At 40.3% G+C, this 18,434-nt stretch overlaps 2 protein-coding genes across 3 annotated transcripts in view; both read right to left on the bottom strand.

Annotated features, from left to right (window-relative positions):
• Positions 1 to 18,434, bottom strand: part of DENND5B (DENN domain containing 5B) — a 228,650-nt gene that overhangs the window by 16,894 nt on the left and 193,322 nt on the right. For both annotated transcript variants that reach the window (XM_069585398.1, XM_069585399.1), the window contains 3 exons: positions 17,965 to 18,046; positions 4,858 to 4,986; positions 2,088 to 2,209 (listed from right to left, as the gene is read on the bottom strand). In XM_069585398.1, the coding sequence (XP_069441499.1) occupies positions 2,088 to 2,209; positions 4,858 to 4,986; positions 17,965 to 18,046 (333 nt within the window). The remainder of the gene's footprint in view (positions 1 to 2,087; positions 2,210 to 4,857; positions 4,987 to 17,964; positions 18,047 to 18,434) is intronic.
• LOC138437689 (glucose-6-phosphate 1-dehydrogenase) lies at positions 6,916 to 10,887 on the bottom strand. Its single transcript, XM_069585450.1, is given in 11 exon segments — positions 6,916 to 7,755; positions 7,757 to 7,929; positions 7,932 to 7,985; positions 9,631 to 10,212; positions 10,214 to 10,243; positions 10,246 to 10,417; positions 10,419 to 10,497; positions 10,500 to 10,592; positions 10,595 to 10,711; positions 10,714 to 10,758; positions 10,761 to 10,887. Coding segments are annotated over 11 exon segments (1,527 nt in total). The 5' UTR covers positions 10,879 to 10,887; the 3' UTR covers positions 6,916 to 7,691.

Here is an 18,434-nt window from a genome sequence, read left to right as displayed (position 1 = left end):
AGATGCCATAATTTTAGTTTTTTGAATGTTGAGTTTTACGCCAGCTTCTTCACTCTCCTCTTTCATCTTCACCAAGAGGCTCTTTAGATTAACTTTACTTTCTGCCATTAGAGTGGTAGCATCTGCATATCTGAGTTTGTTGATATTTCTCCTGGCAATCTTGATTCCAACTTATAATTCATCCAGTCAGGCATTAACTTCTATATAAGAAGTTATAGAAGTTAAATAAACAGGGTGACAATTTACAACCTTGTCTTACTTCTTTCCCAATTTTAAACCAGTCAGTTGTTCCATGTAAGTTTCTAATTGCTTCTTAAGCCACATACAAGTTTCTCAGGAGACAAGTAAGGTGGTATGGTATTCCCATCTCTTGAAGAATTTTCCACAGTTTGCTGTGATCCACACAAAGGCTTTAGTATAGTCAATGAAGAAGATTTTTTTTTTTTTTAAATTCCCTTGCTTTCTCTATGATCCAGCGGATATTGGTAATTTGATCTCTGGTTCCTCTGCCTTTTCTAAACCCAGCTTGCACATCTAGAAATTCACAGTTCATGTACTGCTGAAGTCTGTCTAGCTTGAAGGATTTTGAGCATAGTCTTACTAGTATTCAAAATGAGTGCAATTGTATGGTAGTTTGAACATTCTTTGGCACTGCTATTCTTCGGGGTTGGAATGAAAATGGACCTTTTCCAGTCCTGTGGCTGCTACAGAATTTTTCGAATTTGCTGGCATACTGAATGCAGCACTTTCAAAGCATCATCCTTTAGGATCTGAAATAGCTCAGCTGGAATTCCGTCACCTCCACTACCTTTGTTTGTAGTCACATTTCTTAAGGCCCACTTTATACTCCAGGATATTGGGCTCTAGGTAAGCGACCACACCATCATGGTTATCTGGGTCATTGAGATCTACAACATTCAGCAAGATTCTTAAGTCTTTCTGAATCATCAAAGTTTAATGATGTTCAGTTCAGTCACTCAGTTGTGTCCAACTCTGCAACCCCATGGACTGCAGCACACCAGGCTTCCCTGGCCATCACCAACTCCGGGAGCTTGCTCAAACTCATGTCCAACGGGTTGGTGATGCCATCCAACCACTTCATCCTCTGTCGTCCCCTTCTCCTCCTGCCTTCAATCTTTCCCAGCTCCAGGGACTTTTTCAGTGAGTTAGTTCTTCACAACAGGTGGCCAAAGTATTGAGTTTCAGCTTTAGCATCAGTCCTTTCAATGAGTATTCAGGACTGATTTCCTTTAGGGTTGACTGGTTTGATCCCCTTGCAGTCCCAGGAACTCTCAAGAGTCTTCACCACAGTTCTAAAGCATCAGTTCTTCGACACTCAGTTTTCTTTATAGTCCAACTTTCACATCCACACATGACTACTGGAAAAACCATAGCTTTGACTAGACAGATCTTTGTTGGCAAAGTAATATCTCTGCTTTTTAATATGCTGTCTAGGTTGGTCACAGCTTTTCTTCCAAGGAGCAAGCATCTTTTAATTTCATGGCTGTTAAGTTACATGTTTATTATTATCATATACTGATTCTTTGAATTTATGTGTTTCAGATAAGACACTGCAATGTTTGTTTAATAAAACATTCCTCTTCACATCCACCCCATTTCCTACTGCAGGATGGGTTTTTTGGTAAGCAGACTCTGAGTCAGAAATTAGCATGAAGAATGCTGCTTCTGGGTTCAACATGTGAGGAAGAAAGGGTGGGCTGAGGCAGAAACTGAGCTCTGATGCTGTGAGTCCTCAGCTGATACTACAGTGAGTTCTGGGGCAGCCCAGGGATCAGGCAAGGATCCTGGCTGGCTTTAGTAGGACGGACAGCCTCAGGGAAGGTAGTTTTTTTCTTTGGTGAGACATTCCCCAAATAGTCAGGGCTGTCTTCAGGAGGTGGGGCTGCTGGGGCATAACCTTTATTGCTAAATGGAGATGGGGTAGGGCAGGGAAGGTGGGGGGAGGGGTGGATGTTACAGTGTCTGTCTCACTGAACTGTGGTATGTCTCACTTTCAAAAATATAAACTCTTATTCCATTAGTCATCTGAGCAGCACTTCACTTAACATTCACTTCTTCAGACTTACTGATAGTGGTGAAGACACTGGTGAAGCAGAAATAGTCCACAGCATTGAGGGAAAGAAGATGGTAAAGAAACTGCTCTCTTTCTTCTTCACAACGGAGAAAAGCATAACGTTTATAAAGCTTCCTAGGAAAGGATAAGACAAACACAAAGTAATAGTACAGTGTATTTTTCCTTATGTCTTCCGCTAAAAAATACTTCCTCTTAGACAAACTATGAGTAGAAACGTCAATCTAGAAAGAGCAGACAATTCATAAAAATGAATGTATATATGTTAATATTTTAACCTACTTAGTAATTAAAGAAACAACCTCCTGTGATTTCATTTTGTCTATCAAAGTAATAAAGATTTAAAATTATGATCAGTGCTGTTGGGGGTATATGTGGGGGGTGGCAGTGAATAACAGAAAGTGTAATCTTCCGAAAATTTCAGAAAAGCAATTTGTTGGTAATATTTAAGTAATTAAAAAATAATTATTCTTTGACTTATTAATTTTATTTTAAGGACTCAGTCCTAAGGATATAATATGAAATGGCAAAGATTTACTCACAAATGTCCACTTGAATATTATTTGTAAAAAATAAAAATACTGAGTTGGCCAAACTTGAATATTATTTGTAAAAAATAAAAATACTGAGTTGGCCAAAAAAGTTCATTCAGGTTTTTCCAGAGGATGGTACAGAAAAACCAAACAAAGTTTTTGGCTAACCCAATATATCATAATTTAAAATAAAGTTTAGGACTTTCCTAGTGATACAATGGATAAGAATCCACCTGCCAATGCAGGGAACACAGCTTCAATCCCTGGGTCTCAGAAGATTTCACGTGTCACGGCGCAACTAAGCCCAGGCACCACAAGTACTGAGCCTGAGCTCTAGAGCTTGCAAGCTCCAACGAGAGAAGCAACAGCAGTGAGAAGCCCAGGCACCACAACTAGAGAGTAGCCCCCTGCTCATGGCAACTAGAGAAAGCCAGCATGCAGAATGAAGGCTCAGTGCAGCTAAAAACACATTTTAAAAAATTTGTTGAAAAAATAAAGTTTAAGAAGAGTTTTAACAATAACAAAACTACTACTCCCCACATCTGCTATTAATAGCCTATGGTGGATTTTTTTTCTCATCCTATGGCTGAAGGACATTACATTCACAAAAGATAAATTTTTAAAAATATTGACTAGTTGTAATATAATCATCTATATTATAGTGTTTGGGAGATATCTTTCTGGAAAATTTAAACCACTCTGTGTTTCAGATGTTTCATTTCAAATAAGGATTTAATTTTAACTGAGTAAGAAAAAAACTACTGCTCCCTAAAACAGTAACTTTTTATTAAGCACTTACATTTAAGCATTTCTCAAGTATTTCATAGTTATTAATATATCTAATCCTCGTGATCACATGAGAGGTAAGTCTATTAGCATTCTCCTTTTACAGATGAGGAAAAGTGATAAAATGAAGTTAAGGATCTTGCCTAAGGCCATTCAAATAGTGAATAGTAAAGGCAGTATTTGAACTCAGGCATTCAGATTTCAGAGACTTTTTGACATATAAAATGTTATGGTATAATATTAACCTGAAAAAAGGATGAACTGAATTGCAAATACAGTATAATCTTAACTAAGAGAACATGCATAGAAGAAAGTACAGTAGAAAACATGTAAGATACTTAGTAGTTACCTTTATGTAGTAAGATTTTTAAACAATTATCATTTTCTCCTTTGTACTTTGGCCACAAAGGGCAGAAGACTTATCAGCAGGGATAAGGGGTGGGGAGTGTAGTCAGTTTTAAGAGGAGAAGGTCAGGTTCACAGGCTGTACTTCACATCATATACTCTTTATCTAATCCATTCTTTGGATATTAAGACTCATCCTAAAATGCTCCAAAGGATAATGAACTCGACAGTGATACATACAAATTTAAAAATCACAAAAAGGATTGGGTTATGGTAGGATTCCAACACTCTCGTGTTTGAGGTCTCTGCTGAATCCTTTGCATGCCTTTGCTCTACAGAACCCCAAAGCCCTTAATTTTCAAATTAATTCTACTATACGTATTATCTGGATGATGCATTTCATCCAGGTTTCTGATGGAATAAAGGGAATCAATCAAAACAGTTAATAATTAACTAATATGCACTTGACTGGTTTACTGGCTCTACACTACTAAATGTAAGTATTGGTAAGACTCTCAGAGAAGCTGTTTACTATGGACCTTTTTTTTTTGCTACTTCTGGTTTTGTTGTGATGTTCACAATAGGATACAAGGTTTACATAAATTCAACCCATCTTTTGGATATTTCCCTTGTGGCTCAGCTGATAAAGCTTCCCTTGTGACTCAGCTGGTAAAGAATCTGCCTGCAATATGGGAAACCTGGGTTCAGTCCTTGCATTGGGAAGATCCCCTGGAGAAGGGAAAGGTTACCCATTCCAGTATTCTGGCCTGGAGAGTTCCATGGACTATACAGTCCATGGGGTCGCAAAGAATTGGACACAACTGAGCCATTTTCACTTTTTGGATGTTACCATCAACCTGTGGGACTACTTCGCTTTTTTTCTGAAAAAGGTAGCACCATCTGCCTCTGGCTATGAAATCTGTACCCTCTCATATACAATCAAATAGGAAGTCATGACATCTGAAACATGTGCCTGTTAGAAAGGAAGACTACATGTGCACAGGAGTGAACAACTCATGCTGAAGAAGGCAGCCTGTCAGTCTATGCAATTTATTTTGTAAGCACACATAGAAACAGAAATGCCTCGAGGCCACCTCTTACTTTGTGAGCAGCTGGTTAGAGAGCAACTGCTTGAGATGCTGGGACAAGAGCTTCTTTTCTAGAGACAATCTTATCCATGCTCGAGCTCGTCCGACATCAGTCTTGATCTCACTCATGTTTTGAATATGCCTAATGAACAGTAAAACAGCAAAGATGTAAATCCTAAGGCTAACGTTGAACTGGGAAAGAACTGAAGAATTACAGCACTTCGCACAGAAAAGTTATTTTCTACTTAGAGGAAACAATAGGCCACGCACCATTTATGCTGATTAAACTTTAAGTGTCCCATCTGAATCATGAAATTACTCCCACATCAGAATTACCATTACAACATGACCATACAGACAATATCCTGAGATAAAGCATTTAACACTCATTTACTCTTTCAGGTTTTATTTTGTTCTTGTTTCATGCTTGCAGATACATATAAACTGGCAATTGGTTATCCCTGACCCTCAGAAAAATAAAAGTAATAAAACAGGCTGAATATTCATGCTCTTACTCAAAATAATTGTTCTACAGTTTAGTTAAGTCTCTGCTACAACTTTAATTCACTGAATCATTTTTCAAATTGCCCTGACAACATCTGGAAAATATGAAATTCCATTTTCTATGGCATTAAAAGAAAAGCTGTATTATACTAATAAATTCAAAATTCTTAAAAATTTTAAAGACTTAGCATACTGTGTGCCCACAAATTGTGTGATCAACCTCCAAATGAATGTTACATATATGTATAAATTGGTATTCTGTGTTGAAGTTGATGCTATGCCCAGCAGGACTGAATTAATCTTCCTAAATGATTCCCCTCCTAGGGGGAAAGAAGGATTGAGCAGGAAGGACAAACCTAAGGGACAAGGTAATTATAGAAACAGTACAATGAGTCACTGGAAAGTCTTTGTGATTGTGACCCACCATCCTTTCGATTTTTTTTTTTTAAGTATAGAATGACTTATCTCAGCTGTAATAAATATTGCAGACTCTTTGATGATTCCAGCATTCGGAATAAGGAATAGCCTCCTTGCAAAACACATCTCTCCCCCTGCCCAGTTTTACTGAGATATAACTGACACACAACATATAAGGTACACAACATAATGATTTGACTTATATAGATTATGAAATAATGATCAAAATAGGTTTAGTGAACATCTACCATTTCTTATAGATACATTAAAGACAGTTTTTTTCCTTGTAATTAGAATTTTTATGATTTACTCTTAACAACTTTCATTTACATTGTACAGCAGTGTTGTCTTGTCATGTTGCACGACAGATTACATCCCTCAGTTCAGTTGCTCAGTCGTGTCCGACTCTTTGCGACCCCATGAATCGCAGAATGCCAGGCCTCCCGGTCCATCACCAACTCCCGGAGTTCACTCAGACTCACGTCCATCGAGTCAGTGATGCCATCCAGCCATCTCATCCTCTGTCGTCCCCTTCTCCTCCTGCCCCCAATCCCTCCCAGCATCAGAGTCTTTTCCAATGAGTCAACTCTTCGCATGAGGTGGCCAAAGTACTGGAGTTTCAGCTTTAGCATCACTCCTTCCAAAGAAATCCCAGGGCTGATCTCCTTCAGAATAGACTGGCTGGATCTCCTTGCAGTCCAAGGGACTCTCAAGAGTCTTCTCCAACACATTACATCCCTACTAAGTACTTAAAACTCAGAGTTTACACTTTTTGACTGCCTTCAGACAATCTCCCTCCACCCCACGTTGGCCTCTGGTGATCACAAACCTGATCTCTTTTTCTATGAACTTGTTTGTTTTTGCAGTATAACTGACCCACAACACTATGTTAGCTTCTGCTACACAACAGTGATTTGATTTCTATACATTTCAAAAAAGATCACTATAAGTCTAGCTGTCATCTGTCACCATACAACAGTATTACATAGTTATTGTTTATATTCCCCACACTACATTTCATACCTGTGACTATTTTGTTAACTGAAAGTTAGTACCTCAATCTTCCTCATTTATTTCTTTCCTCTCCCCAGACCCCTTTCCTCTTAGCAGCCACCTGTTTTCTGTATCTATGACTATGTTTATTCATTCATTTTCTTTTTTAGATTCCACATATAAGTGACATCATGCAGGATTTCTCTTCACTTAGCGTAATGTGCTCTAGGTCCACCCATGTTATAATACACACATTCTTACTTCTCTCCTTCCCTCCTTCTCTCTCAATCCTTGGGTGTAAAGATTTAGCCTCTCAATCCAGGGCACTGACATATGGTCAAACACTCTTTTTTTATTCCTATTTGCTGGTTTAATGACAGAGGACTGAGGTGGGGCATCCTATCTGCTGCTTGGTTTCCAGTGGGGAGGACATTCAAGGGGGACATTTGAGGAAGCCAAGACATGGGGGGCAGGTGCTGGGCAGCCTGGAAGTTCCTTCCAGGGGTGACCAGGAATATCAAATGGCACTGAGGCTGGTGCAGAAGCACTGGGCCTTCCTCCTGAGTTCTGAGGAGCCTGCTGACAGCCATGGCCCACTGAGGCCTACCACTGCCCCTCCCTATGGTCCTCTAACTCCAGTCATCTGGAAAGAGCCAGGACAGATGAAGAGCCACTCTTCTTTCTTCCACTGGGGCTCAGTTTTGAGGACAGAAGCTGGCTCACTGGTTGCTGGGGATGGTCACAGTGTGATTCTCCAGCGCTCGTGGCTGAAGAAGTAACTGGGCCCAAGGCAGCCATGGCACAGCGTGGCCAGAGCCTGGAGCCGGTATTGTGATGCTGATGGTTATGGTCCCAAGGTCCTCCTGAAATGGGGTCAGACAGTGGGAAGGTCACAGAGACAGGCCAAGGTGGGTTGGGGTGGGGACCAGGTGCTCAGGGCTCAGAGCGTGTGGCGTTCACCCACTTGTCGGTCCCTTTGTACTGGAAGCCTACTCTTCATCAGCTCATCAACCTCTGCGGGGCCTGGGCTACCATAGATGTAGGGGATGGGCTGGGGATTCTCGTAATCGATCTGGTGCAGCAGTGGGGTAAAGATGCGCCCGGCCTGCTGGAGCTCGCCACTGCGTACAAAGTGCATCTGGCTTCCACTGAAGATGTCCAGGATGAGGTGTGCTCATATGCATCAGGGAGCTTCATGTTCTTGTATCTGTTACTGTAAGTCAGGTCCTGCCGGGGGCCAGCGTGAGGAATTCCGCCCATGGCAAAGGTCATGAGGAAGGAGGCTTGGCATACGCAAAGGCGTGACCAAGCCTCAGGAAACCCCCTGTTCCCGAGCATCTAACCCCAAAGCCAGAGTCTGTTTTATGCTCTCACCTACACCTCTGACTTTACGGGGGGCTCTCCCCCATAACCGTTTCTCTCAGAGAAGGAGTAAACGCGCAGCTCCAAGGCAATAAAAATTCCTGGGTGTGACAAGAGTGTTTCAGCTTACGGACTCCTCTGAAGGTTATCTAGCCCGCCTGTATAGGTTTGTCCGGCCACAGGTGATTGTTTACAGCCTCCCAATCTGAGAGGCACGAGATGTTTTAGACTTATTAAAGGCGAATTCTTTTGGGGAGTTAGAAATTATTAGTATAGTGGGTTGGTTAGGAATTATATTGGTGAAGGGTTTTTCATTTGTTGTGTCAATAATTGCTACTAATTCCCTGCTCTGGGTGGGACAAGGATGTCTCAGGTCAAACCTCTCTGCTGACAGACTAGCTTGTGTGACAGGATTATCCATACTCCTGCCACATGATTGTTTACTACCTCTCAACCATAAACAGCACAGAGTTTTGGAGTATTTTGAGAGTCTTAATTAGCATAGGACTTTTTCTTCTTGTTGAGTCAATGATTGCCGCCAGGCCTCCATATCCTTAGGCACCTGGGAATATATTAATCAATGTATTTGGAATATAGCAAAGGAAATATAGTAGTTTTTGATGTTAGCAATACTAGACTTTTTGAGTTAATGGATTTTCTCTTTTGTAATAGATCACTGTACTTTGTTATAAATCACTGTGTCCTTGCTATGTAAGAATGTAACTTTATCATATCTTAAGACTAAATAGATCTTAAGGGGAGCATTGGTGAAAGGATTTTCATTTGTTGGGCTGATGTTTGCTGCTAAATCTCCATGTTCCCTACTCTTATAATGAATATAACTAGCATATAGGAAGAAATAAGTATTAACCTTTAAGCATATAGGAGAAATAAGTGTTAACCTTTAAGACTAATCATGTTAACCTTGGGTTAAATAAATTCCTCTCTTGATTGTAACTCACTACACCCTCACCCTATAGGAATGCAACTTTATTTGGAGGGTGGTGCCTGGTTTAAGAAAAAACACCCTTGGAAGAAATAAGTTTTTTTGGTTATCAGAAAGAAAGGATCATAAAATGTAAGCAGGTCTCACTCATGGCCAGAAGATGATGTAATATCCCTAAGACCTTTTTTTTTATACATTTATGTGAAGCACCTGATTTTGATAAAGGTCAGGACTGCTGACCCCCACGTGACTCTGTATTCAACCCTATGTGTAACAAAAGGTATATAAGCAAACCCCAAAATAAAGAAATCGGATCAGTTTCCGGAAAGACTGATTCCCCCATGTCGCTTCTTTCTTGCTCCCGTTTTTCTGGCTGAATTCCCATCTGGAGCATGGATGCTATTCCACGTAATCCAAATTATTCAGCCTCCTTTTCTCCACTAATCTTCCTACAACACTATCCATTTCTAATCTCTCTATATCTGTGATTAAATATGTATTTTTCCAAAGACGCCGACTCCGTCCCCCCACCTTCGAATCACCCTGGATCCACCGGGGCTGGACCCCGGCAAGGTCCAGCTCTGACTCCTCAGGGCTGAAGAACATGCCAGGCTTCTTGGTCATCACCTTGGCATACATGGCATCCTTGGGCTGCACACGGATTACCAGTTCATTGCGTTTGCATTGCTGCTAGAAGACATCACCAGCCATGTTTAGGAACTGCAGACACACCTTGGTTTTATGCTAATTCAGGGCTCTGCCGCAGCACAGTATGAAGGGCAGCCCGTCCCACCTCTCATTTCCCACAGAGAACATAAAAGCCACAAAGGTGTCAGTGGTGGATCCACGGGGCACACTGGGGTCCTCTGGGTACTCTCTGATGGCCTCACCTTCTTCAGTGGAGTTCTCCATATACTGGCTCAGGACCACATTGCTCACCTGCACCTTTGATATACATTTCAACATCTTGACCTTATCATCATGGATGTCATCTGAGTTGGTGTAGGCGGGCTTCTCCATGGCCACCAGATACAGGATCTGGAGGAGGGGATTTTGCATCACCTCCCAGATGATCCTAAATTCACTGAAGAAGCTCCACCGGCCCTCAGTGCCAAATGGCTCCTTGAAGGCTCTGTGCAGGCAATGTTGTCATGTTGTCATGGTTCCAGATGGGGCCTGAAGATCCTGTTGACAAAACCTCAGCACCATGAGGTTCTGGACCACCTCCTTGCCCAGGTAGTGGTCGATGCAGTAGATCTGGTTTTCACAAAACAGGGAGGCTGTGTAGTCGGACAGCTGGTTGGAAATATGCAGGTCCCTCCCAAAGATCTTCTCCATGATGATACGGTTCTGTCTGGCTCACACAGGTGTCATGGATCTTCTTGGTGACGGTCCTGTAGCCGCTGGGGGGCAAGGCCAGGTAGAAGAGGCATTGGCTTGTGGACCCTGGTAGAGAGCGTTCATGCCACTGTTGAGGTGCTCCTAGGAAGCCAAGTCATCATACTGGCTGGCCATGTAGGAGTTTGGGCAAAGAACTCCTCCAGCTTGGGCTCCTTCTCTGGAGTGGGCTCACTCTGCTTGCAGATGTTGGCCACTGTGAAGTGGGAGTGGGTGTAGCCCACAATGAAGGTATCTTTTGGCAGAAGCCATCCTGGAACAGCCACCAGATGGTGGGATAGATCTTCCTCTTGAAGAGGATATGTACATATTAAGATATATTATCCCTGATTGATGGAAAGAATCGCTTTGGTACAGCTCTTCCCACAGTATCCCACACGCCTGAGTCCGGCTCAGAGCCACCTGCTCTGCCATGATGCTCTCTGTGCTGGGTGCCCGGCTATGGGTCACCTGTGGTCCCCAGTATTGCCCTTCCATGTCGGGGATGCCTTGTGAGTCCTCATGTGTTTGCACGTGTCCCTCCCCCCGCCACTTCCTCCTGAGGTTTGGTTTTCTCATGTGTCCTGGGCAGAGGGTTCCATTTCTGCAGTGTGGTCATGCCCCTCGATCCCAGTTGTGGGCCAGCCTTCTTCAGTGTACCCCCTACCCCTTGCTAAGGTCACCTGCTCAGGTCAAACCAGCCCTATTAGGCAGTCTCATGGTGGCTATTCCCCCAGCAGGGGCAGGGCAAGGGAGGCTCGCAGCTGCAGCTTCCTGTATGGGGCAGACTCCCTGGCGTCTGATCAAACACTTTTGATAAACAAAATGTAAAATAAAGCATTATCACATCACACGAGAGGCTTATAGAAGTGGCTGAAAAACACATCAGAATGAGGAGATAAAAGAAAATTCTGTTGACATTTTCGTGTTAACCAACTTCACCTCATCTCTAAGAATTTTTTTCAGAAATTATGACAGACTTAATTTATCTTTAAAGGGCTAAGACCATTACATGTGGTCACAAATGAGGAAAACTGGGGTCAGGCAAGCTCCATTTACACCCTGATTATGGTGGTGGCAGCAGGGGTGGGCACTGGACAACCCACGTGGGCACAGCCAATATGAGCCTAGGAAACAGCATTGGTTGTTCCTCAACCCTGACATTGCCCAGATGAAACAGCTGACTAAAAGCAACACTGGGAAATGCTCAGGTATGTACTACTTAAAGTTCCACAGTACTTATAAGGTCCCTCTATGAGCTCAGTGCCGGATAAGAGTTCACAGGATCCAGGAATACCACGCTGTCAAAGTGTATCCACCCAAAATGAATCTACATGAAGTTTGGTAAGTACTTATGTTGTATAATCTTTCCCTAAGTATTCTTACTGCTCTAACATGGTAAAATCTACTGAAATTAGTTTTATGATGGTCTTAAACTGCAGACATAATAGCTCAAGAATGTCAAAATGGGATATAATAATTTGAAAAACAATGTATGGTTAAGGAAAATGGGCAGGACTGGAATACATAAAGTAAAACGTATTTTCTTTACGTGGCTATTAGCATTCCCCTCATAAAAATGTTTGCACTATTTTTTTTGGCAGGAGGCACGGGCATCAAGAGATGAGGCCACCAGACTCTTCTCAAACCCTTTGTTTACTGGCACTAGGGAAATTTCTTTGCCTAAAAGACTGCTTCCTAATGTAATTAATTGCTTTGTTGCAGAATCTTCAAAAGCTCACAGGATATCACCTGAATTGCTCAAGCCTGCATTCAAGGCCCATGAAGCCTTGGCCTCAACATATTTTCCTATTAAAAAATTCTACTCCAAGCAGTTAACTCATAGACTCTGTGTTTTATTACCTGAAGTACTTACTTTTTTTGAGCTTCCTTATTTGATTCTATTCATGTTTGAAATCCCAGCTTCTTCTAGAAAGCTTTCCTTGACCTTGACAGCCTTCAATGATCTAATTTATGAAGTTCTATAGTCTAATTTGCATTTATCATGCACTGTCTGCTATTTTCTCATTTTCTCCTGGTATACATATTTCTCATTTTGACAAAAGCTTCCTGAGAATGACGAGCCCAATACTTACTAGCCTTGCATCCCTGTTTGTTCCCTATAAGGCCTAATGTATATTAGAAGCTCAGAAAACTGTTGCTTTGTAAAAGTCTGTCTAATTTTATGCTTTAAAACAATTTATGCTGTTATTAAACTTTAAATCTTTTAAAATTTTTCTGTATAGTTATACCATTCGAATCTGTTTTTAGTTGGAATAATTTTTATTATAGGTAACTACAATGACATTCATCATAATATTCTAGAAGTTATTACTTCTAAAATAGATCCTGTTAATTCACAGTAAAGTATACATAGTGTGTGGTTTAAATACCTTATTTACTTTGTGTGTTTCCAGCCCTGGTACAAAGCTTTCTAATTTTCATGTATTCTGTCTTACTTGATTGTCACAATATCTAGTGAGAGGGAGACCATCATTATTTCACTTCAAAGATGAGGAAACTGAGATTCGTCGAGACTAAGTGACCCACCCAAGATCTCAGAGGTAATACATATTATTCTATAGATGCCACTCATTTTCTACCAAGCATTTCTTCATGGTACTCACATTCTTGGAGAAGTTCTCCCTCTTCAGACCCAGAAGAAACAACTCCAGGTACCACCATGACTGGTGCTCCTTATCTGTCAGCTAGAACTGAATGGATAAGCAGCATCTACCTGATCTAAGCTGAGTCAATCAGATTTTCTCGCATAAACTGGAAAAACCAAGTCAGTCTTTGCTGAATGCTTCAAATAAGACAGGTGTCAAGGCCAGGGCTTGGGAGAGCATGCTCACAGTAAAGCAGAAAAGGAGGGAAAGGAGCAGAGGAGAGGAGAAGCACACACAAGTGGAGGTAATAGCAGGGACAATTTACTTCCAGTGAGATGGACAAAGCTGTTTCCAATCCAGCAATAGTTCTTGGGCTTGGATTCTGGGAAATCCCTTGCATATCTCCCATAAAGTGAAATGAAGTTGCTCAGTCGTGTCCGACTCTTTGTGACCCCGTGGACTGTAGCCTACCAGGCTTCTCCGTCCATGGGATTCTCCAGGCAAGAATACTGGAGTGGGTTGCCATTTCCTTCTCCAGGGGATCTTCCCGACCCAGGGATCGAACCTGGGTCTCCCGCACTGGAGGCATACGCTTTAACCTCTGAGCCACCAAATCCTCCCATAAATCCTCCTTTTTCCTGAAGCTAGTTTGAACAGGCTTCTGTTGCCTAAAACTGAATGATTCTTGAGAGTAGAAGCAACTAAGTTTGAATCCACATTTCCTGAATCCAAAACTGGTCTTTATTTCACTGTTATCACCAGTGAAAGCCAGTAATATTTATTAGAGAAATTAAGGAATTAGCCAATTTTAGTTTAAGCCCACACTCTGTAGTCATAAAAATTCCTCAAATATTCTTTCCTAGGGTAACAAAATTAATCATGCTTATTTTAACCTTAGTGGAGAATACAGCTGATGTTCATAAGCACATATGCAAACATTATTTATAATAAGATAAAAGTGACCAGTTTACTGTCAAGTAATTTATTCCCATCTTTATAGGAAAATCAAATACTTCTAAGATATACTTAAGACATCCTGCTCATTTGTTGACATATTCAGAGTATCTATACTTAGATAACAGTACTAACAATCTCCTCAATCATGTAATATTCTACTATACCCCTCATTATTAATTACATTTTGTCATTAACAATAAAAATTGGTTTGAATGTCTAGATGATATATGCATAGCTACTCTGGAAAGAAATTAGTAATAATGATAATGGCATAGTAATACTCCTCTTTTATATGTAGATAATCTGTATAATTATTTATTATCCCAAGCCTTTCTCTTTGGAAGAAAAGAAATCATTCTATTATTGACAGTACAGTGATACCTAGGATCTATGAAAGTCCTGGGGAATTGTCAGAGATACTAAGATAAAGGGGATAGCCTGTAGACACATCTGTCCTGGACTCATGCCAGCTGCTGAGCAATCTGGTACCAAGACTCTTGACAACCACAGAGACTCAAAAGTCTCTAAACTGCCCATGTCTTTGCCTCAAGACAGAAATTTGGGAGACAGGAGGTACTGGCAGGGCATGAGGCCAACAACGTGTGAACTCTGATATCTATGTAATCTAATCTTTAGAACACAATTTTTTTTTTTTTGTTTATCTGTCAAAGTTTAGCATATTACTTAGGTACTTCTCTTTAAGGAAGAAGGTCCACATGAACTATCTAGATTGCAACTAGGGATTACAATGAAGATCTTGCCTAAGAACTTAGAAACAGAAATAAGCACATCCACTGAGATGTAAGTAAATATATTATGAATAAGGGGCTTCCCTGGTGGCTCAGTGGTGAAGAATCTGCCTGCTAATGCAGGAGACTAGGGTTTGATTCTTGGGTCTGGAAGATCCCCTGGAGAAGAAAATGGCAAACCACTCCAGTATTCTTGCCTGAGAAATCCACTGTAGACTTAATACTTTTTCCTCTGTAATTAATAAATTCTTGGGGAAAATACTTTTGAGACTATGCAAATATTCTTGTTTCAGCTTAGATGCTTCAAGCACTGATTTTTCTAATTCATTCTTCTACATTTATTAATTGGAGTGCTTCTGTAAAAAAGCTGTTCCACTTATTCACTTATTTAACTATTTATACAGGAAAAGGCTCTTGGATATTCATTTTATTACTACTGTAAATTACTTTTTTTGCTCAAACTGTTTCAGCTTTGGCCATTTGGAGCTCTTTCAGGCTGGCTCCTCTATGTCTTTATTATGTGATCCCATACTTTCTGATGGAGAAGGCAATGACAATCCACTCCAGTACTCTTGCCTGGAAAATCCCATGGACGGAGGAGCCTGGTAGGCTGCAGTCCATGGGGCCGCTAAAGAGTCGGACGCGACTGAGTGACTTCACTTTCACGAATTGGAGAAGGAAATGGCAACCCGCTCCAGTGTTCTTGCCTAGAGAATCCCAGGAATGGGGGAGCCTGGTGGGCTTCCGTCTATGGGGTCGCACAGAGTCGGACCCGACTGAAGTGACTTAACAGCATACTTTCTGAGCACTTCCTTACTTTTTGGCCTTACCAAAGATGCACTTGGTTCATTCTATATTTTCCCTTCCTCAGTTCCTGGAATCAATCACTTCTCTAGATAGCCATGGTTCCTTTCATTGGAAAATGGTATCCAGAATCCAATCTGTGGGCACTAGCTGTGCTCACTATTGCTGGGGTATTACTACTTCTAGGCTCTCTCAGTGGAAAGAGCCTGGAAATGTATCAGTGATTGCCCAGAGTAGGAAGCTAGGAGAGGGGCTGATGCAAAAGCAGTAGCACAAGGGGGTGATGGAACTGTTCTGCATCACAATTGTGTTTTTATGAAAACATATAGGACTACACACCAAGAATGAATTTCACTGTATATACATTTAAGCAAAACCCCAAACAAAAATCACTAGGATGTGAAGGAAACCCCAAATGGAATACAAGGTAACAAATAAACCTAACACTGTTACAAATGAATAATAAGGCCACACTGAAGGGAGTGGAGAAAAAAAGAAGAAACCTAAGTTTTGGAAAACAGTATTTTGACTGGATACTGAAAGGTTAATGACAAAACTGAGCTGTGCAAACACTGTGCTTAGTTAGTACCTCTGCTTCTTACAGGGGTGTGAGGCAGCAATTTCAAAACTACCTTACAGGTTGCACAAATAAGTGAATATATTGCGGATAATGAGACCCAGGTTTCTCACAGTTTGAGAAGAAAATTACAAATAAGGGAGAAGGCTAGAATGATCCCTGTGGTACAGAACTGGAATCAGGGATATCATTATGAATTTATGGTCATAAAAATACACACACACACACAAGTAAATATAGAAACAGAAATAAATATAGATGTATATGTATGCATGAGTGCACAAACATACATTTATTTCCAGGACAATTTTGAGTGCTTTACATTTATTAACTCATTGAATATTTATACCAAAAATTTTAAGAGAAACACTATTATTTAATAGGTGAGGAAACTGGGAATATGAGCAATTGCCTTTGGCCACAGAGCCTAGTATGTGGCAGAGTTAAAACAACAACCCCTGTGGGCTGGTTCCACAGTCTGAGCTCTCAATCAGCACGCTAGACCGCCTTTTATCAAATGAAGGGAGTTTATCAAGGCTGGACACCCCTCCCCAAACAAAACCAACAACATAAAGGAGATAAAAGTAAATATGCAGGAAACTGGAAGGAGTAGGGTAGCCTTATGTAATGTGATCATCTCCTAATTAGGTTTTAGAAGTTTGGTCCTTGAGGTCACTGCTGCAAAGCTCTCAACAATCATCACCTTAAACTGATGGCTACTGTGAAATCAAGGCATAACACATGTGGTTTTATGTTTCCATTAAGAGAGGGGGAGTGCATTCCCCTCATAGTTAGAACTATTCATCTCTTGCTGACCTCAAAAGGAATCATAAGCCACATGAGGACAACTACATTTCATCTATCAAGCAATAAGAGCACTTAAGATATAAATATGAAAATGGATTCAGAAAACAAAATCCAACATTTACTGAACTCTTAGGATAAGCCAAGAACTTCTTGAAACTTTTATAATGGACTAACTTGTTTAAGTCTCATGAGCTAGACAACTGTTTTTATCTTTATTTGAGAGAAAGAATATGGGCAAACTCTGGGAGATGGTGAGGGACAGGGGGAAGCCTGACGTGCTGCAATCTATGGGGTCACAAAGAGTTGGACACAACTTGGCAACTGAACAGCAACAAGAGAAAGAAAAACTGAGATAAAGGGAAGTTACAAAAAGTGCCTGGGATCACACAGCTTGTGTGAAGTCAGGATGTGCCACTACAGGATTATGATGCTACTCATAAAAGTTATGCTTTTCAGTTGTAAGCTTTTGACAAATCAAATAAACATCAATAATTAAATGTTGTAACATTAAACCCATATATTTTAAAAGTTAACTAAAAAGGACCCAAAATATTCAAAAGAAAAAACTTCTGTCTTCCTCATTCAATAAATCTATTTTAGGTATGTTGATACCTCTTAAAACTAGTAATTGCATGTGATAATTTTCAGATTTGCATTTGCTTCAAAGGAAATCTACGTGACAGATATTTTTCTGCTGAGTAACTTGCTATTATTTGCAGATTTTTTGGTTTATATCTGGGGATAATAAGAATTTAAGGATACTAAAAAAGAAAAAAATAGAACAAAAGAAACTGTAAAATAATTTAGGGATATTTAAAAAACTCTTCTCCATTGCATTTTGCCTTTGGATTTAATGTCAGGAAAATCATAACAGTACAAAATTAAAATAAATGAGATTATAAAAAATGTTTTCTTCAGAATACATAGGCAAAACCATAGTCACAGTTATTTGAGCAATTTATATGAAAACCATGAATATATCAAGTTATCACCATATGCTAGCACATATAACAAATACCTCATGTCTTGGATAAGAGAGACCCTGAGGGTTGGCAACATAACTCCTGAGTCAGATTTTCTTCTTTCTGGTCCAAGGGCAACTATGTAGAAAAATAACAGCAAAGTATTAGAAAAACAACAGTAAAGACTTAAAACAAAATCTACATGGTTCACATTCCACAAATAAGTACTTTGAAGCTATTTTGATATGAACAAATGTTAAAGATAATAGAAAAGCTCAAATTTGTTTACCCAAATATTCCTACTTTATGATTACAGTAAACTAGCTATTTTCTTCCTAGTTAATATGGGGCTTTATCTGAAAATTTTAAATGAATCATAAGAACCCACATAGCAAATAAGACAATGTGTGTACATTTTGGCCAGAGGGCCAGTCATTTTCTAAAGTTATCATTCTAATAGTTCTGAATAACTACAGGAAAGCAGTGTCTGTAAATTAACCTAAGTACGTGAATCATCTCTGGTCTC

Source organism: Ovis canadensis, chromosome 3 (genome assembly GCF_042477335.2).
Source record: "Ovis canadensis isolate MfBH-ARS-UI-01 breed Bighorn chromosome 3, ARS-UI_OviCan_v2, whole genome shotgun sequence".
In the NCBI taxonomy this organism is placed as follows: domain Eukaryota; kingdom Metazoa; phylum Chordata; class Mammalia; order Artiodactyla; family Bovidae; genus Ovis; species Ovis canadensis.
The sequence above is the reverse complement of the archived record's forward strand: the minus strand, read 5'-3'. Positions and strand labels throughout refer to the sequence as shown.